The 16,577-nt window shown below is 41.1% G+C and overlaps 1 protein-coding gene across 1 annotated transcript; it reads right to left on the reverse strand.

Annotated features, from left to right (window-relative positions):
- Positions 1-4,603: 4,603 nt before the first annotated feature.
- krt97 (keratin 97) lies at positions 4,604-10,259 on the reverse strand. The gene is made up of 8 exons (XM_037689626.1): positions 9,849-10,259; positions 9,510-9,592; positions 9,047-9,203; positions 6,413-6,577; positions 6,192-6,317; positions 5,865-6,085; positions 5,720-5,754; positions 4,604-5,097 (listed from the first exon to the last, which is right to left on the reverse strand). The coding sequence occupies exons 1-8, from the start codon at positions 10,230-10,232 to the stop codon at positions 4,991-4,993; spliced, it is 1,278 nt and encodes a 425-aa protein (XP_037545554.1). The 5' UTR covers positions 10,233-10,259; the 3' UTR covers positions 4,604-4,990.
- Between the last annotated feature and the right edge of the window lie 6,318 nt (positions 10,260-16,577).

Below are 16,577 nucleotides of genomic sequence, written 5' to 3' on the forward strand. Positions count from 1 at the left end.
AGCTACGCTAATTTTAGCTCCCCATTTCCCACCTGGGGCAGGACACCCAAATGTTCCATATTTGAAAAGTGCCGGCTGGACTCACCAGTGTGTAAAAAATATATATTAATAAGGGAAACACACTTTGAAAGTTTGATCTCAGATAAAGTTCAGGTTAAAGGTCAGTTCAGTAATATAATACTGATTTTTTTTTTTCTTCGGTGGGGGTGTTGTTGTTGTTGTTGTTGTTGTTGTTTAATCCTGGGAATTTAGTAAAATGCACTTCAAAGAGCTGATTGGTCAGTTGCTGATGAGCCTATGGATTGATTGACAGGTGGCCTTGAGGATCTGACTCGTACAACAACAACAACAAAAATCTTAATTTTACTGGCCCGTTTAAGAGTGTCGTCATTTAGTCCATATTTATTTCAAATTCATTCAATATTTTGGTGAATCTAAGATTTGAGAACTGAGTTTCTTTACAAAATCCTAATGATGTTTGTTTTTTCTTTTTTTTTTTTGACAGAAAACTTGAAACAAAATATCAAAGTTCATGCTCAATAATCCAGGTAAAAAAATCCAACAAGGTTCAGTCAGGTCCTCTGGATGGTTTCTTTTTGTTGAGACGTTTCGTCTTTCATCCAAAGGACTTCATCAGTCAGAGCCACAACAAACTCAGTTCCAAAAGCAGCACACTCACATCAACCAGTTGGGTGGAGATAAGATGGTTTCTGTGGCCCACCCTCTGGTTCAAAACATCAAAGTTCATGCTCAGTAATCCATACTTTTCATCATTCGTTCATAGATTATTACTGAGCACGAACTTTGATGTTTTGAACCAGTTTGGCTATGGCTGCCTCAGGAGTCGAAGGGGGAGAGGGCGGACTCAGACACCATCTTAAATAAATAAATAAAAAACGTCCAGTTGACCTGAATGGAGGATGTGACAAAATTAAATAAATAAATACATAATAATGAAATGTATCATTTAATTATTAAATACATCATTAAATAATTAAATAGACAATTAAATTACTTCTTTCATGATTTATTTATTTAATTTTGTCAACACAGACCTGACTTAACTTTGTTGGGTTCAAACAAGATGTTTATATAAACTTTTTTTTTTTTTTTTTGTCATAGTGGATCCCACCGACAATAAAAGTTCTGGTCCTGCTGCTTCCTCCCAGGTTGCAACGAACCGAACCTGATACCAGTACCCCCCCACCCACCCGCCACTCAGATGACGTAATGCCAGTCTGCGGCCGGCCGGCAGAGGGCGGCCTCTGGGTGACGTCACCGAGGAAGTGCCTGTAATATGGTGACGTCAGCATCCCGCGGTGCAGGGCTCTGTCATCATTTGGGTCATGACTGGAGCGAACAGAACCGAGTCGTGTCGGAACTTTAACTTTTCACATCCTTTTTCATTTTCCAAAGATGATTCCGTCTTTTTGTTACACGAAGAACTGATCCTGGCTTTTATTTTTTAAAAGATTTAAATGTTTTTTTCAAAAGTTCAGCAGTAAAAATAAACATAAAAACAAACAGAAAGAGAAATAAAGACATTGATTTACTTCCTGCTTCCTGTGTCCTTCCGAAATAATTAAGAGAATATTTTTGTTTTACAGAGCTTTTTTGTTGTTGTTGATTAATTTATTATAAGAAGGAAAAAAATGATAATTTGTGCGAAGGAGGGAAAATGTAAACCACAAAGTTTAACAATGTCTTCATCTGAAAGATGAATTTATAAAGAGAATTTTAATTTATTAAAAGAAATAGTTTTCAGCTTCAGAGACGTGCTGACATCTAGTGGCCAAATGAAGAAACTGCACCTTATGTTAAAATCCGATCTAATAAAATAAAACATATTTATTTATTAGCCACCAGCAGAGATTATTCCTACAGACAAGAAGAAAAGGACAAATGCACATTAAATATTAGTAAATGAAGTCAAAATAAATGCAATAAAACAAGAGAACTTAAAATAAATTACATCTTTGTAGTACATTCATAAAATAAAGTGAGAGGAAATACAGGTCTAATTTAATAATTAACGTTATCTAATATTTTAATTTTAGCACACATTCGTTTCTTTTATTTGGAGACTAAAGAATGATTTTTTTCCTTTTGGTATGACTTTTTGTTAAGGTTTAACCTCCAAACAGCTCCTAAATAACTAAAATATTAACTATTTTATTATGATATTATTATTATTATTATTATTAATAATAATAATACATCACAGAAAACATCATAACAAAACTTATTCTGGCCCAAAGTGAGCATCACGCATAAATATAACTTGTTTTAATCACTATATTTATCACATCTGCTTGTCTAAAAGTATTTTTATTTATTTATTATTTGCTAAATCAGAACCATCTGAGTAAAGATCCAGACTTGGCAGATAATAAATATTTATTGTTTGTGTTTTAGTAAACTTATTTACACAAAGAGCAGGTTCTTCTTTCTCATTGGGCTCCGTCTACTTGCTGGACACCTCAGCGTCCAAGTATGTGAAGTTATGAACACGCAGAGAAACTTTATCTTTTAACTAAACACACATTTGATGTTTAAATCTTCATATTTAGTTGGAACCGTCTGGTTGGCTTGAGGGAAACTATTAAAATATTGTTGATCTGATCACGACGACCTGCAGATGTTTCATAATCAAACGAGGAACATTTCTCATTTGAAGCCCAATGTCAGTGTAAATTATTTTAGATAAACTTTTAGTATTTGTTTGAGTTTATTGTATCAGAATCAGATGAACTAAATAAATCCATCCATCATCTTCCTCTTGTTCCAAAGTCAGGTCTCGGGGGCAGCAGCTTGAGCAGGGAGGTCCAGACATCTCTTTCCACAGACACCTCTTCCAGCTCTTCTGGGAGGACTCCAAGGTGTTCCCAGGCCAACCGAGAGAGTCTCTCCAGCGTGTCCTGGGTCTTCCCCGGGGTCTCCTCTCAGTCGGACATCCTTGAAGCACCTCCCTAGGGAGGTACCCAGGAAGCATCCTTACCCTCTAAAGGAGATCAGTTCCAGAGCCCATGCTGTGTGTCAAGGTAAATGGACTATACTTGTATACAGTAACACCTTACCTTATCGAGATACTCAAAGCGCTTTACAACACAACCTGTGCCCTCATTTACCCATTCATACAGCACTCTACTAGATCTATACAAATAATAATCAGTGCTTTTAGAACACATTCATACACCAATGGGACACATAGGAGGCAATGAGGGGTTCAGTATCTTGTCCAGTGACCCAAGAATACTTCAGCATGTGACTGCTGTGGAATCAAACCCCCAACTCTTGCATTGGAGGATAATTGCTCTAACCACTCAGCTACAGCTGCCCCAGATGAGGTGAGCCCAACTACTGTACATTTTATCTAGTCAGTACCACTCAACCTCACATACAAGCCCAGGCTACTTCCCCACCAGATTAGTCGCATTCCATGTCCCAAGAGGCAGCTTTGGTAAGCCAGGGTCAGAGCGCCATGGTCCCCATCTTCAGCCGCTGTCCATGGAGTCATGCACCCGACTCATATGGGCCCTCCTGCAGGTGGTGGGCCCACAGGAAGGCAAACCGGCATTACTTGTTTGGGCCGAGCAGGCACCATGGGTAGAGACCTGGTCACCAGGCGCTTGCTGACGAGCCCCTCCCCCAGGCCTGGCTCCAGGGTGGGGCCCCGGTCACCCACATCCGGACAATGGACACTGAGCTCCTTGCTGACTACATATATACTTTAAATCACTTAAAGCTTTATTTTCACGCCCTTTGGGCTGGAAAACAAACACGAATTATCAGTTTGATTGTGTCGTTTTGGGGTTTATTTTCCTCATTTCTACCTAAAAAAGGTTTGTTTGTTTTTGGGACCGTTTTCAGGCTGCATGGAGTCGGATGAACAGGGCTCAAATTTACAGATTTAAGACAGAAATGTCTAAAAATGGGCAGCATAGTGGCGCAACTGGTAGAGCTGCCACCTCTCAGAGCAGGTCCCCAGTTCAAATCCCGGTCCGGAGGCTTTTCTGGGTGGTTTGCATGTACTCTCCGTGCATGCGTGGGTTTTCTCCAGGTACTCCGGTTTCCTCCCACACACCAAAAATATACATGTTAGGCTGATTGGTAACTAAATTGTCCCTAGGTGTGAGTAAGAGAGTGAATGGTTGTTTGTCTCTACGTGGCCATGTGATGGACTGGAGACCTGTCCAGGGTGTACCCCGCCCCTCGCACAGTGATTGCTGGACACGGGCACCAACAACCCCCGTGACCCAAAATGGAAGAAGCGGGTAAAAGATAATGGATGGATGTCTAAAAAATTTTTTCCAGAAAAGAAAATTACGTTAATAGTGGGCGCAGATGAGGCTCGTTCCAATTACCGTAACAACCTGTTGAAATAAACAGGACTAAAACGAAAACTCCAGTATATATAATTATCCTATTATCATTTTTCTACGAACATTTTATTCATTTCAGCTTTTTGTTTGATTTTTTGGGTAAACTTTGCAACAAGAAAGTCCAAAAATATGTTTACACAACTTCCTGCTGTCTTTAGGTTTTTATGTAAATGAAATAAATACGAGGAACAGAAAAGTATTGATGTAAAATTTATTGGTGCGAGTCAGAAATATTAAACATGAACTGCAGAAATCTTAAAATATTTCATTTGTTAAAATGTATGAAATAAGTTTCCATCGTTAAAAACGCTCCATGCAGCAACAAAGACACGTAAAATCTGAGAACAACATTTTACTGCGACAGACCACCCAGCAGAAATAAAAAACTTATATGAGTCTTGATATTTTTGTAAAATGGAGAAAACGTTGACAAAAACCTCGTTTTGGTCTCAGGATTTGAACTCTGCTCGTCTAAAAATCTTTTTTTTTTTATAGCTCAGAGCCATCTAATTAAACATCCAACCCTGGCAGATAAATATTTATTATTTCTGCGTTTTAGTAAACTTATTTACACAAACAGCAGGTTCTTCTTTCTCGTTGGGTTCGGTCTACTTGCTGAGGACCTCGGTGTCCACGTCTTCAGTGCGGGACACCACCTTTCCATCGATGAGCTCCTCGATCACCACCTTCGTTCTCTGGGTGATGACCGGTTTACCTGCAGAGGACACGAAAAAATTTAAATATTAGTATAAAGTCAGTGAACTAGCTCTCTGTTGAAAATGGAGTAGAGACTCAGACTGCGTAAATAAAGGTTCGATAAACTAATTTTCTTTGCCTATTCTCTTCAGGTTAATGTCGTGAATCTGAAGGTGAACGACATTGAGGACAACGAGGACTCGTTTCCGATCAAACCTATTCATTCGGCCGACACGTACAATTCTTCAGTCTGTGTGCGTGGATCGACTGTTTTGTATCAATGTTTACTCGTACACAACGCAAGTGCGTTTTTGGACGTGGCGGCTCGCCAATTTTATGAATTTTTTAACCAAGGCACTTTTTCAATCACAGAAATCAAATAGGGATGGGCGTTTTTTCAAGTAGTTGTGTTTTTTTATTTTATAAATATTTGTTAACATTTTCATAGCTGTTTTTGTTTTGGTGCCATTTAATGTGACTTAAGCTTAATTTTTATTTTCAGTCCAGCTCTTTGGACCATGGCTGTCCTACTGCAAGAGTTTATTAATAAACACAACCGACTTCATGCAAATTAAACAACGATTCTTGTAGGAACACGACAATAAATCATCTTTACTGTCATTTAGGTGAAGCGAACTTACGTTTTTCTTCTTTCACCTCAATTGTGGTGATTTTCCTAAAAAAAAAAAATATTAAAACATCGAGGAAGTGTTAAACTCAGCAGAAACACTTGAAATTATATTTTCCAGAAACTCGTTAGTTTCCGTTGCTGAACCGTTTCCTTACTGGGTGCTCTCGCCGTCCAGCAGTCTCCGGTACTCCGCGATCTCCAGCTCCAGCCTGGTCTTGATGTCCAGCAGCATCTGGTACTCACTGGACTGGCGCCTGATGTCCACCCTCACCTGGCTCAGCTCCTCCTCCAGGTCGTTCACCCGGCACTGAAGGCTCTGGAGCTGCAGAGAGTAACGGGTCTCCGTCTCGGACAGCGTTCCCTCCATGGCGGCTTTCTGCAGCGGAGGACAAACGACTGTTAGCAGAAGTCAGGTTCAGGGACTCGAGGTTCGGTTTTGAGAGACAGGAAACACTTCAGTAGATAAAAGAACTGTAGATTACCAGGCTGAGCTGGGACTGCAGTTCGATCTGGAGGCCCTGAAGAGTCCTCTTCAGGTCGGTGATCTCGGTTCGAGACGTCTGCAGAGTCTCCGTGCTGCTCGCCATCGCCCTGTTCAGGTCTTCAAACTTAAAAAAAAATAAAAATAAAAATAAAAATTTATTTACTCCCGACTTCATCGGGAGACGAAACCGCTCACCGTCCCATACGGGACTCGTCTCACCTTGCCCTTGTACCAAGACTCCATGTCGCGGCGGTTCTTCTCGGTGATGGACTCGTACTGAGCTCGGATCTCGACCAGGACCTGGTTCAGGTCCTCCTGGGGCTTGGCGTCCACCTCCACGTTCACGGAGCTGGTGGCCATGAGGCTGCGCTGAGCGGCCATCTCCTGCAAACACAACAACCGTTAAGAGGCGAGAGGAAGGACGCTTTCTGCCAAAACACATGGTGAACGCTGAGAAACGTTAAGAAGAAGATAAAGATGAAAGAAGCAGAACGCTAGCTAAAAGCTAAATAGAGCCCTTTGCATTTCTGCTTTAGCAAAATATCACAAAACACAGTCAAATAGTAGGAAAGTGGATAAAAATTGCACCGTTTTAGCGTTACGCTCACAATAAAGTAGCCAAATGCTAGCTTAACGTTACATGTAGCCAAATGCTAGCTAAAAACTAAATGTAGCAAAGTGCCAGCTAAAAGCTAAATGTATTGCTAAAACTAATTACAGCAAATATCTAACTGTTAAAAAGTAGCAAAAGCCTAGCTAGAAATGAAGAAGAGCTAAAACTATGACATAAAATGCTAGCTAAAAGCTAATGGTAGAAATGCGCTAGCTAGAAGCCAATTAGAAGTCTGAACTCGTTTACATTTTGGAATTTGTACGATATCACAAAATATTGATTAATAATTTAAAAAAATTGGATAAGCATCCTATTTTAGCTTTAAACGTGTAATAAAGTAGCACAATGCAGGCTAAAAGCTAAAAGAAGCAAAAATATTAATAGAAAAAGGCTAGTTACAAATTAAAAAGGAGCAAATGTTAGCGAAAAGCTAAGAGGCAATTTGCTGAAAATTATTTTTTGGGTAAATGTTTAAATAAGCTGAACTAGGTGTTGCAAAAAAAAAAGTATAAAGTTTTAAATAGCAAGCTAAAAAAAACTAATAAAAATGCTAGCTACAAGCTAATATACAGCACAAAGCAAGTTAAATGTAGCAAAACTTTCGCTAAAATTAGCAAACAGCTAGCAAGAAATAAGAAGCAAATGACTAAAAGGAGGCAAAATGTTAGCTTAAAACGAAAAGGAAAAAGTGAGCCTAGTCTTAAGTCTAAATGTAGCAATAAGCTAAAACTATGTAGCAAACTGCTAGCTAAACATAACGCCATAGCTACAAGTACCCAACTGCTAGCAGAAAAACAAAAACAACTAAAAGTAGCAGAAAACAAAAACTGAGCCTGAGGAAGATTTCAGAGAAACATAATGCATTTCTGAGGAAACTGTTCAAATAAATTTAAACAAACATTATGGTTACAAAAATAAACAATGTGAATGCTGACTCAGCATTAAGCAGAGAAATCAGCTGAGAGGGAACCGGAACCAACGTGTTCTGGGTTTATGTCTGGAAGAACGAGATCCACACGTCTGGCGTTTAAAAACACTTTAGTCTGAATAAATCATCGGAAACGTGTTCCTGTCAGACGGTTTGGTTCTGAGTCACCGGTTCTTGGCTCGGAGTTCTGTGGCATCATCTTTAATGACGAACACGGCGCGTTGGCCCAGAACCAGTGAAGTTCTTTGTGGAAGAAAACAACTCTTGGAAGACCTCGACGTGTCCTTCACAAGATACTTTTAATTTTTTGTCAGTGTTGACGCCAAGTTGTCTTATTGTGACATTTTATTAATTTATTTTTTAAATTTTAGGTTAAAATTTTTTAGAAAAATTTGTCAATAAAACTATTTTTACACAAATGTGTTTAATACTGAAATAAACCTTCTCCATGTACACTGCTTCACGGAGCTATACTTAATACAACCCAGTACGTACCTGGTATATACCAGCTAAGTATGTTATACTTACTGGGTATTTACCGTGTAAGTTCCTGGTACTTTCAGGGTACATTCCTTGTACCTATCAAACATGTACCAGGCAGCTACTGGGTACATAATAATAGGTACTTATACTGATTATATACCAGAGGAATACCTGGTATGTACCTCGTAGATACCTGGTATGTATGAGATATTGTATGTGTGGTATACTGGTATTGTGCACCACTTGCACACCTGGTACATACTAACTGTGTACCAGTTGTACACCTGGTATATACTAACTGTGTACCAGTTGTACACCTGGTATATACTAACTGTGTACCAGTTGTACACCTGGTACATACCTGGTATATACTAACTGTGTACCAGTTGCACACCTGGTACATACCTGGTATATACTAACTGTGTACCAGTTGCACACCTGGTACATACCCGATATGTACATGGTATTGTGCGTGTGGTACGATGGTAATGTGTACCAGTGGCACACTTTGTACATATCTGGTATATACGTGGTATATACTAACTGTGTACCAGTTGCACACCTGGTAATGGTATGGATCAGTTTGGTATGTATACTCTGTGTACCTGGTACCTGCAGGGACCAGACAGTATTCTGAAGTGCTGGTTCTCACTGGGTATGTGTGTGACGGTGAATGTTTGTCTCATTTGTCTCCATGTGTCCCTGTGATGGTCGTTGGACGTGTCCAAGTGTCCCCCGCCCGTCGCAGTGACTACAGGACACAGACACCAGGTCCACGACCCGGAACAGAGGAGCAGGTCTGGAAACAGGATTGTTTTTTTTCTCTCACCTCTTTGTGGTTCTTCTTCATGAACACCAGCTCCTCCTTCAGGCCCTCCACCTGCATCTCCAGGTCGGACCGGGTCATCGTCAGTTCGTCCAGAACCTTGCGCAGCCCGGCGATGTCCACCTCCACCGACATTCGAGCCGACTGCTCAGTCTCAAACCTGCGAGGTGAAAGTTAGCGTCGTTAAACCGGACTGAGGTCAGAACCGACTGCGTGAAGGAACAGATAAATATTTAACATTTCTGTTGAACATTCAACAAGAATGCTTTGCCCAGAAACAGAACCGGCCCAAACCACGGTTCTACCGCCGCAGATCCGAGCGGACTTCCACCTCGGCAGTTAACACCGTAAATAAAAACGACGGCGAGTGTTGAGCTCAAACCAGCTCAGCCAGTTTTCCACCGTCCGTTAAAGGCCTGCAGCCGGAAACCATTACATCACCAGAACCAGAACCAGGTCCACTCACTTCATCCTGAAGTCCTCTCCCGCCAGCCGAGCGTTGTCAATCTGCAGCATGAGCGTGGTGTTCACGGTCGTGGCAGCACTGATCTGAAAAACCAACAGAACCGTTTGGGATGAAGAATCATCAGGAAGTAAAACATGAGGGTTCATGTTGGACCCGAGGAATAAACCACTGAGATTTTTGTAGAAAGAATATCAAACATCTTGTTCAGATTATACAAATTATAATAAAACTCAAATCCTCAGTTAATCCTATAATAAAGTTTTTGTAGATCAAAAATTAAACAAGTTTACTGGAGGAATAAAAACGGTTCTGATGAGGTCCTGAGTTTTTCTCTTTGACCTTTTGGCGCAGCTCGTCGATGATGACCTGGTACCGGCTGTAGTCCCTCGTGGCGGGGGCCTTCTTGTCGTACCACTCCCGGATCTGGCGCTCCAGCTGCGCGTTGGCGGTCTCCAGGGAGCGCACCTTGTCCAGGTAGGAGGCCAGCCGGTCGTTCAGGTTCTGCATGGTGGCCTTCTCGTTGCCGGACACCGACAGGCTCATGTCCCCCCCGCCGCCGCCGCCGAGCGCATGGCTCAGGTCGAAGCTGGAGCCGAGCCCGCTGGAGGCGTACGACACCCGCACGTTGCGGCCCCCCGCACCGCCGTGCACGCTGGTGCCCCGGGGGGTCCTGGCGGAGGACGCGGAGGACATGGAGAGCGAGGAGAAGCGCATGGTGCTCATGATGCCGGTTCGGTTCTGCAGAGAGGAGTGGAGCCGGAGCCGCAGGTGGATGGACTTTATAGCGTGCACCTGCGCGAGGCGTGGCCGCGCGTCCAGGTGGGGCGTGGCGCCAGAATCGCCCACGCGTGACAGGACACGACCGTCAGGTGCTGCTCAGTCATCCAGGTAAATCCACCAGGTGTGTTCCGGCGGACTTCAGCTGCAGGTAAAACGAGCTGAGCTCTTGAAGGCGCGTGTCTCCGCTGTGCGGCAGTAATGCGTGTCGCCCGCCGCGCCAGTTTAACGTTGAGGGTGACCCAGTTGCTGTTCGTTGGGTCAGCCTGATGACTCTCAGCTACTACCACACCAAACTGTAGCTCAGAACCTGTCGGAGGAGCTTTAGCCACTTTTCTTAACTGGATGTGGCGGCCATCTTGAACCAGGCTGACTCCTAAAGTTTCATGTAAAGATTAAATTTCAATAAAAATAATAATTTTGCTGAATATTCAACAGACAGCAGAATGAGTGCAAACCATGACAGTTCCACTGCCGTGCCTCCCTGTAATAAAAGTTTCAGACTGTTTCTGGAGATGAATAAAGTTCTGGTTTGTTCTGATGGTGGAGACATGTCCAACATCAGACATGTTGGACGGATGTCCAGGTTCCTGTTGGACCTTTCTGCCCCTGGGCTCATTGATCTTTATTGGTCAAACAGCTGGGAGGCCCCAGCAGGCCCCAGTTTCCTCTGTTTGTTCTCAGGCTGTCTGGGTTTGGCTCAGTGGAGTCAGAACCGTTTGGACGTGGAGTTGAAAATGTTTCGCAGCCCGATGACCAGCCGTCTGTAAGAATCAGTTCTTTTATTTCTGCAACAAACACGATGTGAGGATTACACTTGAAGTAATCCAGCTCCTGTAAGTAATCTAATTACACCTACAGTTACTGTGCTGCTGGACTCAGCAATATATTTATATATTTATATATTTTATCCAGCTGTAAACATGATGTACATCTGTTGGAATCTTTTTAAATCTCAGCAGCAAACATTGTTTTTATTTCATACGAACGCCACAAGGATCACCGGATGGTTTATCTTCACTTAAATCAAGTTAGCTTCACTTTAAGTTTAGTTTATGTTACATTTATTTAAGTCAAGTTTGGTTTTCTTTAGTTCTGTCATATTACCGTAGGTTAAGTTTCATTTAGTTTTTTTTGTGTGTGAACGCTGAGTCATCGTTAACACAATCAGCAGATTAAAACATGATTATCTTGAGTGGATCTTCGTCAACACTCCTCCGGTTTATTTACTTATTTTGCTCGAGTGCAAAGGTCGTTTCAATACAAGGACTGTGCTTGTGATCAGACTTGGTGCCATTTTCGGTTTGGTCAGACACGGTGGAGCAGCGGATGGACAGTCTGCCTTGCAATGCGAAGGTTCACGACCCATTTACTCGTTCCCCTCGTGCAGCCGTGGGTTTTCTCCGGATACTCCGGTTTCCTCTCACAAACCAAAAATATGCACCAGAGGTTACACCTCAGCAGGTCCTTGAACTCCTTAGAGGAAGAACTGCACACCCTAAAAGTTTTGACATTTTTGTAAACTCCAGTCTGGAGTTTTGTGAAGACCACCGGCTCACCAGACCCTCCAGATCAGACAGCTGAAAATGAGGCCTTGTTTTCGGTGAAACTCATACGTCTGGCTCGGTTTTAGTTAATATTTTCTTTAAATTTTTTTAAAACTTTTATTTCCTTTTTAAAACTATTTGTGCACAACGCCAGTTTTTGTTTTGCTTCTGCTTTTACTGACCCGAACAGATTACCAGCTGCAGCACGGTGGATTTGATAGTGACGTCCAGTCGAGTCAACCGGAGTCGGACGTTCTGAGCCGTGGGGCTTTTGAGTCTTCAGCCTGCATGCACGTGGAAATGTTGTTTTTGCACTAAATGTTTACTTGTGCTCAGTACAAGTGTGTTTTTGCTCTTTACATCCAAACTAAAACAATTTTGTCAGACAAGATGAGAGCTGGAGCTCCACAGCAACATCCAGCCAGGACAGGTGCAAGTCCGTCCCGGTAAAGTTTACAAAAGCTCGTAAATACAGACAAAAAAAAAAAAACATCACTGAGCTAATATAAAAATCAAGAGTTTGGAGATAGAAGTAGTATAAAACAAACAGAAAAAAAAATACTAAGAAATACATTCTTTAATGATGTAATTATTTGATCAGAAAATGCATTTATATTGGGATTTCCCTGTGGTAACATTTCCCCCTAAATAAAACTTTAGGATAGTTTGAGTTTACAGGAACATTTAAAAAAAATTCTGACAAAATAAACAAATAACTTGGAAGAATTTGTAGGCTTTGTCTGAAAATAATAAAAAATATATAATAAAATTAAAATTAAAAAGATTATTAACAGCACCAAAATTATTTTTTGGCTATTTTTTCCCCACGTGATCTTCTAAAGGTTAATAGGTAACAACTGTCCCTCAGTCACGGACTGAGGACTACACATTTTAGAGTGGCCTTTTGTTGTGGTCAGCCTAAGGCACACCTGTGCAATAATCATGCTGTCTAAGCATCTTGATACGCCACACCTGTGAGGTGGATGGATTATCTCGGCAAAGGAGAAGTACTCACTAAAACAGATTTACACAAATTTGTGAACAATATTTGTCAGAAAAATACCTTTTGAGTACAGAGGAAAAAGTCTCAGATGTTTGAGTTCAGCTCATGAAAAATGGGAGCAAAAATAAATGTGTTGCGTTTATATTTACAATACACGGTGATATATGGTTATTCATCATTACAGGGTACTCTTATCATTACTCTGAATGAGAAGATAGATTTGTGTCTTAAAAATAATTATTACAAATATAATATAAATTTAAAAAGAAAATCAACAACAGAAAAACAAATTCAGGAAATAATGTTCTAATTTTGGGCAGCATGGTGGCGCAGTTGGTAGAGCTGTTGCCTCTCAGTGAGAAGGCCATCGGTTCAAATCCTGGCCTGGGGCCTTTCTGGGTGGAGTTTGCATGTTCTCTCCGTGAATGCGTGGGTTTTCTCCGGGTACTCTAGTTTCTTCCTCCAGACCAAAAACATGCATGTTAGACTGATTGGTAACTCTAAATTGCCCCTAGTGAGAGAGTGAATGATTGTTTGTCTCATTTGTCTTTATGTGTCCCTGTGATGCACCTATCCATGGTGTCCCCAACCTCTCGCACAGTGATGATTGGACATGGGCACCATTGACTCCTGTGACCCAGAAAAGAAGAAGCGGATAAAGATATTGGATCTTCAATTGATGATTTCACAAACAAAATAAATTAATAATTAATCCTTGAACGATCTAAAATAAAATAGTGATTATGAGTTATCTAAACACAAAAAATTTATTTGGACACAAGATTGATTTAGGATTTAATTCTGCAATAATTTAGACAACTAAGGCTTCATTCACACTGCAGCCAAAAGTGACCAAAATCTGAAATTTTTACCCATATGTGACCTACATCGGATTTTATAATCCAGATGACTTTTTTAATAAAATATAGTTTAAAGCTGCTCGGAGATGTAGAGTTCAGAGCATCGACTCTCCAGCTGTATGTGCTACAAACTTTGAGACCAATTACTTCTCAAAACTGTTTAAAAGATAAATACTGATCTTGGCAGCGACACTTGTTTACTCAATACACAGAAACTCAGAAAAAAATGCATTAGCTGCTGAGCTGTTTAGTTTCAGATGCTGACAATTTCTTGAAGCTTCGTTTGGCTCCGATTTTTATGAAACTTCTCCTCATGGTTGTTAGGGTTTCAGCTTCAGTTTTGCTTGGAAGCTGATCTTCCACCTCTTATCTTGGAAAGACATCTGTTTTAGTTCTCAGGAGAAAGCTGAATCAGAAAGTAAAAGAAAAGTACTGGTGACTAATTTTCCCTCTATTAAAACCTGTCAATCACATGTAAGTAAACTGTGTGATGTGGCCGTCAAAAACAATTACAAATAACTGACATTATGTACTGGGATGAACCTTACCAATCAAAAACACTATCTAATAGTTAAAAAATGAGCCTAAAGATATCCAACATTTTTCAGTAAGGTCATTTGGACAGTTCCTTTTTTTTTTGTGCTGAAACGTTTCGCCTTTGGTCCGGAAGGCTTCATCAGTCAAGGAAACGCACAACAAAACCGATCCCCCCCCCCCCCCCAACAGCTTACTCCAAAGTGGAACAAACCAGTTCTGCTTGTGATAAGATGGTCTCTTTGGTACGCCCCCTCCTCCATTGCCGGTCCTTTTCCTTGTTGACAGTCTTGTCAAACTGGTTGAAAACAACAAAGTCCATGCTCAATAATCCAGGTATACAATCCAGCATTCCAGATGTCCAACTGTCCAGATGACCTGACTGAAAAATGTTGGATTGTATACCTGGATTATTGAGCATGGACTTTGTTGAGCCTAAAGATAGTTCAGTTGTTTAACTTTTGTCAAACTTGCACACAGGTTGGGTTGTTGTATATTCCAACCATCCAGCCTGATGAAAACCAGTGTGCTGATAATCCTGACTAATGCATCCACTAGGCATCCTCTGTGTCTGCTGACCTTCACTCAGTCGTAATGTAACAGATCCATAACATAACATAGACATTAAGTAACATAGCTGTGATGTAACAGTAGTAATATAACCCAGCTGTAACATCACTAAGCCAGGATGTAACACAGCTGTAACTTAAAAATGCCATAATGTAACACAATCATAGAATAACAGAGCAGAAACTAAGCAGATCTGTGAGGTTACACATCTGTAACATAACACATCTGTAACATAACACAGCCATAACATAACACTACCATAATGTAATATAGATGTACATAACACTTCAATAATGTAACACTGCCGTAAAGTAACACTGCTTTAACGTAACACTGCTTTTACGTAACACTGCCGTAATGGAACACTGCCATAATGTAACACTGATGTACGTAACACTGATGTACGTAACACTGCTGTAACACAAGATTGTTGTAATGTAACAGACATAGTAATTGAGGCATAATCACTGAGACAAGACGTAACACGGCTGTAATGTAACAACACAGGACTAGAACAGCTATAAAGTTACACTGCCATAACGTAATGCAGATATAATGTAACACAGACAAAGAAACATAGGCATAATCAAACACAGATGTAACATAATACAGCTGTAATTTATCACTGTCCTAACGTAACAATGCTGTAACTTATCACTGCCGTAATGCATCACTGCCCTAACATAACACTGCCCTAACATAACACTGCTGTAACGTAACACTGCTGTTATGTAACACTGCCGTAACGTAACACTGCCGTAACGTAACACCGCCGTAACGTAACACTGCCGTAACATATCACTGTTGTATTGTAACACTGCCGTAACGTAACACTACCATAACGTAACACTTCCGTAACGTAACACTGCTGTTACGTATCACTGCCCTAACATATCACTGCCCTAACATAACAATGCTGTAACTTATCACTGCCGTAACGTATCACTGCCGTAACGTATCACTACCCTAACGTATCACTGCCCTAACGTATCACTGCCCTAATGTAACAATGCTGTAACTTATCACTGCTGTAACGTATCACTGCCCTAACGTATCATTGCCCTAACGTATCACTGCCCTAACGTAACACTGCTGTAACGTATCACTGCTGTAACGTATCACCACCCTGACATAACACTGCTGTAACATATCACTTCCCTAACATAACACTGCTGTAATGTATCACTGCCTAACGTAACACAGTTTTAATGTAACACAACTGGTACCTAACAAAGCCATAACATAACTCAGCCAGGACGTAACACAGTTAAAACATAACAGATCTGTAACAGGACAGAGCCGTAATGTAACACAGCTTTAATGTAACTAAACCGTAACAGCATTGGGCCATGACATAACAGAACCATAACGGTCAACATAGCAAGGGGGGGGTTGCATAGATAAAACAAGTCTGTGATTGTGAGGATGCAGGATTAAACCCCCAGACCGACACAAAAAATAAAATTAAAATAAATTCAGGTGGGGAAGGCGAAGCACCCACATCTGCCTCTACCCTTATTTGCACACCTTTGATCATGGTCCTTAACCCCCCCCCCCCCCCCACACACACACACACACACACACACACACACATGTGACAGGATACATGCAGATAATTAATGCCCCCATTGGGGAGAGTATAACAAAAGAAAAGTAAAAAGGTATGTAGGCTTTGTGGCTCAAACGTGTGATGTAGTGATGACTGACAGTAGTGCGAACGTCGGCCCCGGGGGGATTTTAAAGCCTAAACAACAATAAATAGATTTATTAAGAAGAA

This window comes from Nematolebias whitei, chromosome 16 (assembly GCF_014905685.2).
Source record: "Nematolebias whitei isolate Nwh7 chromosome 16, NemWhi1, whole genome shotgun sequence".
Taxonomy (NCBI): domain Eukaryota; kingdom Metazoa; phylum Chordata; class Actinopteri; order Cyprinodontiformes; family Rivulidae; genus Nematolebias; species Nematolebias whitei.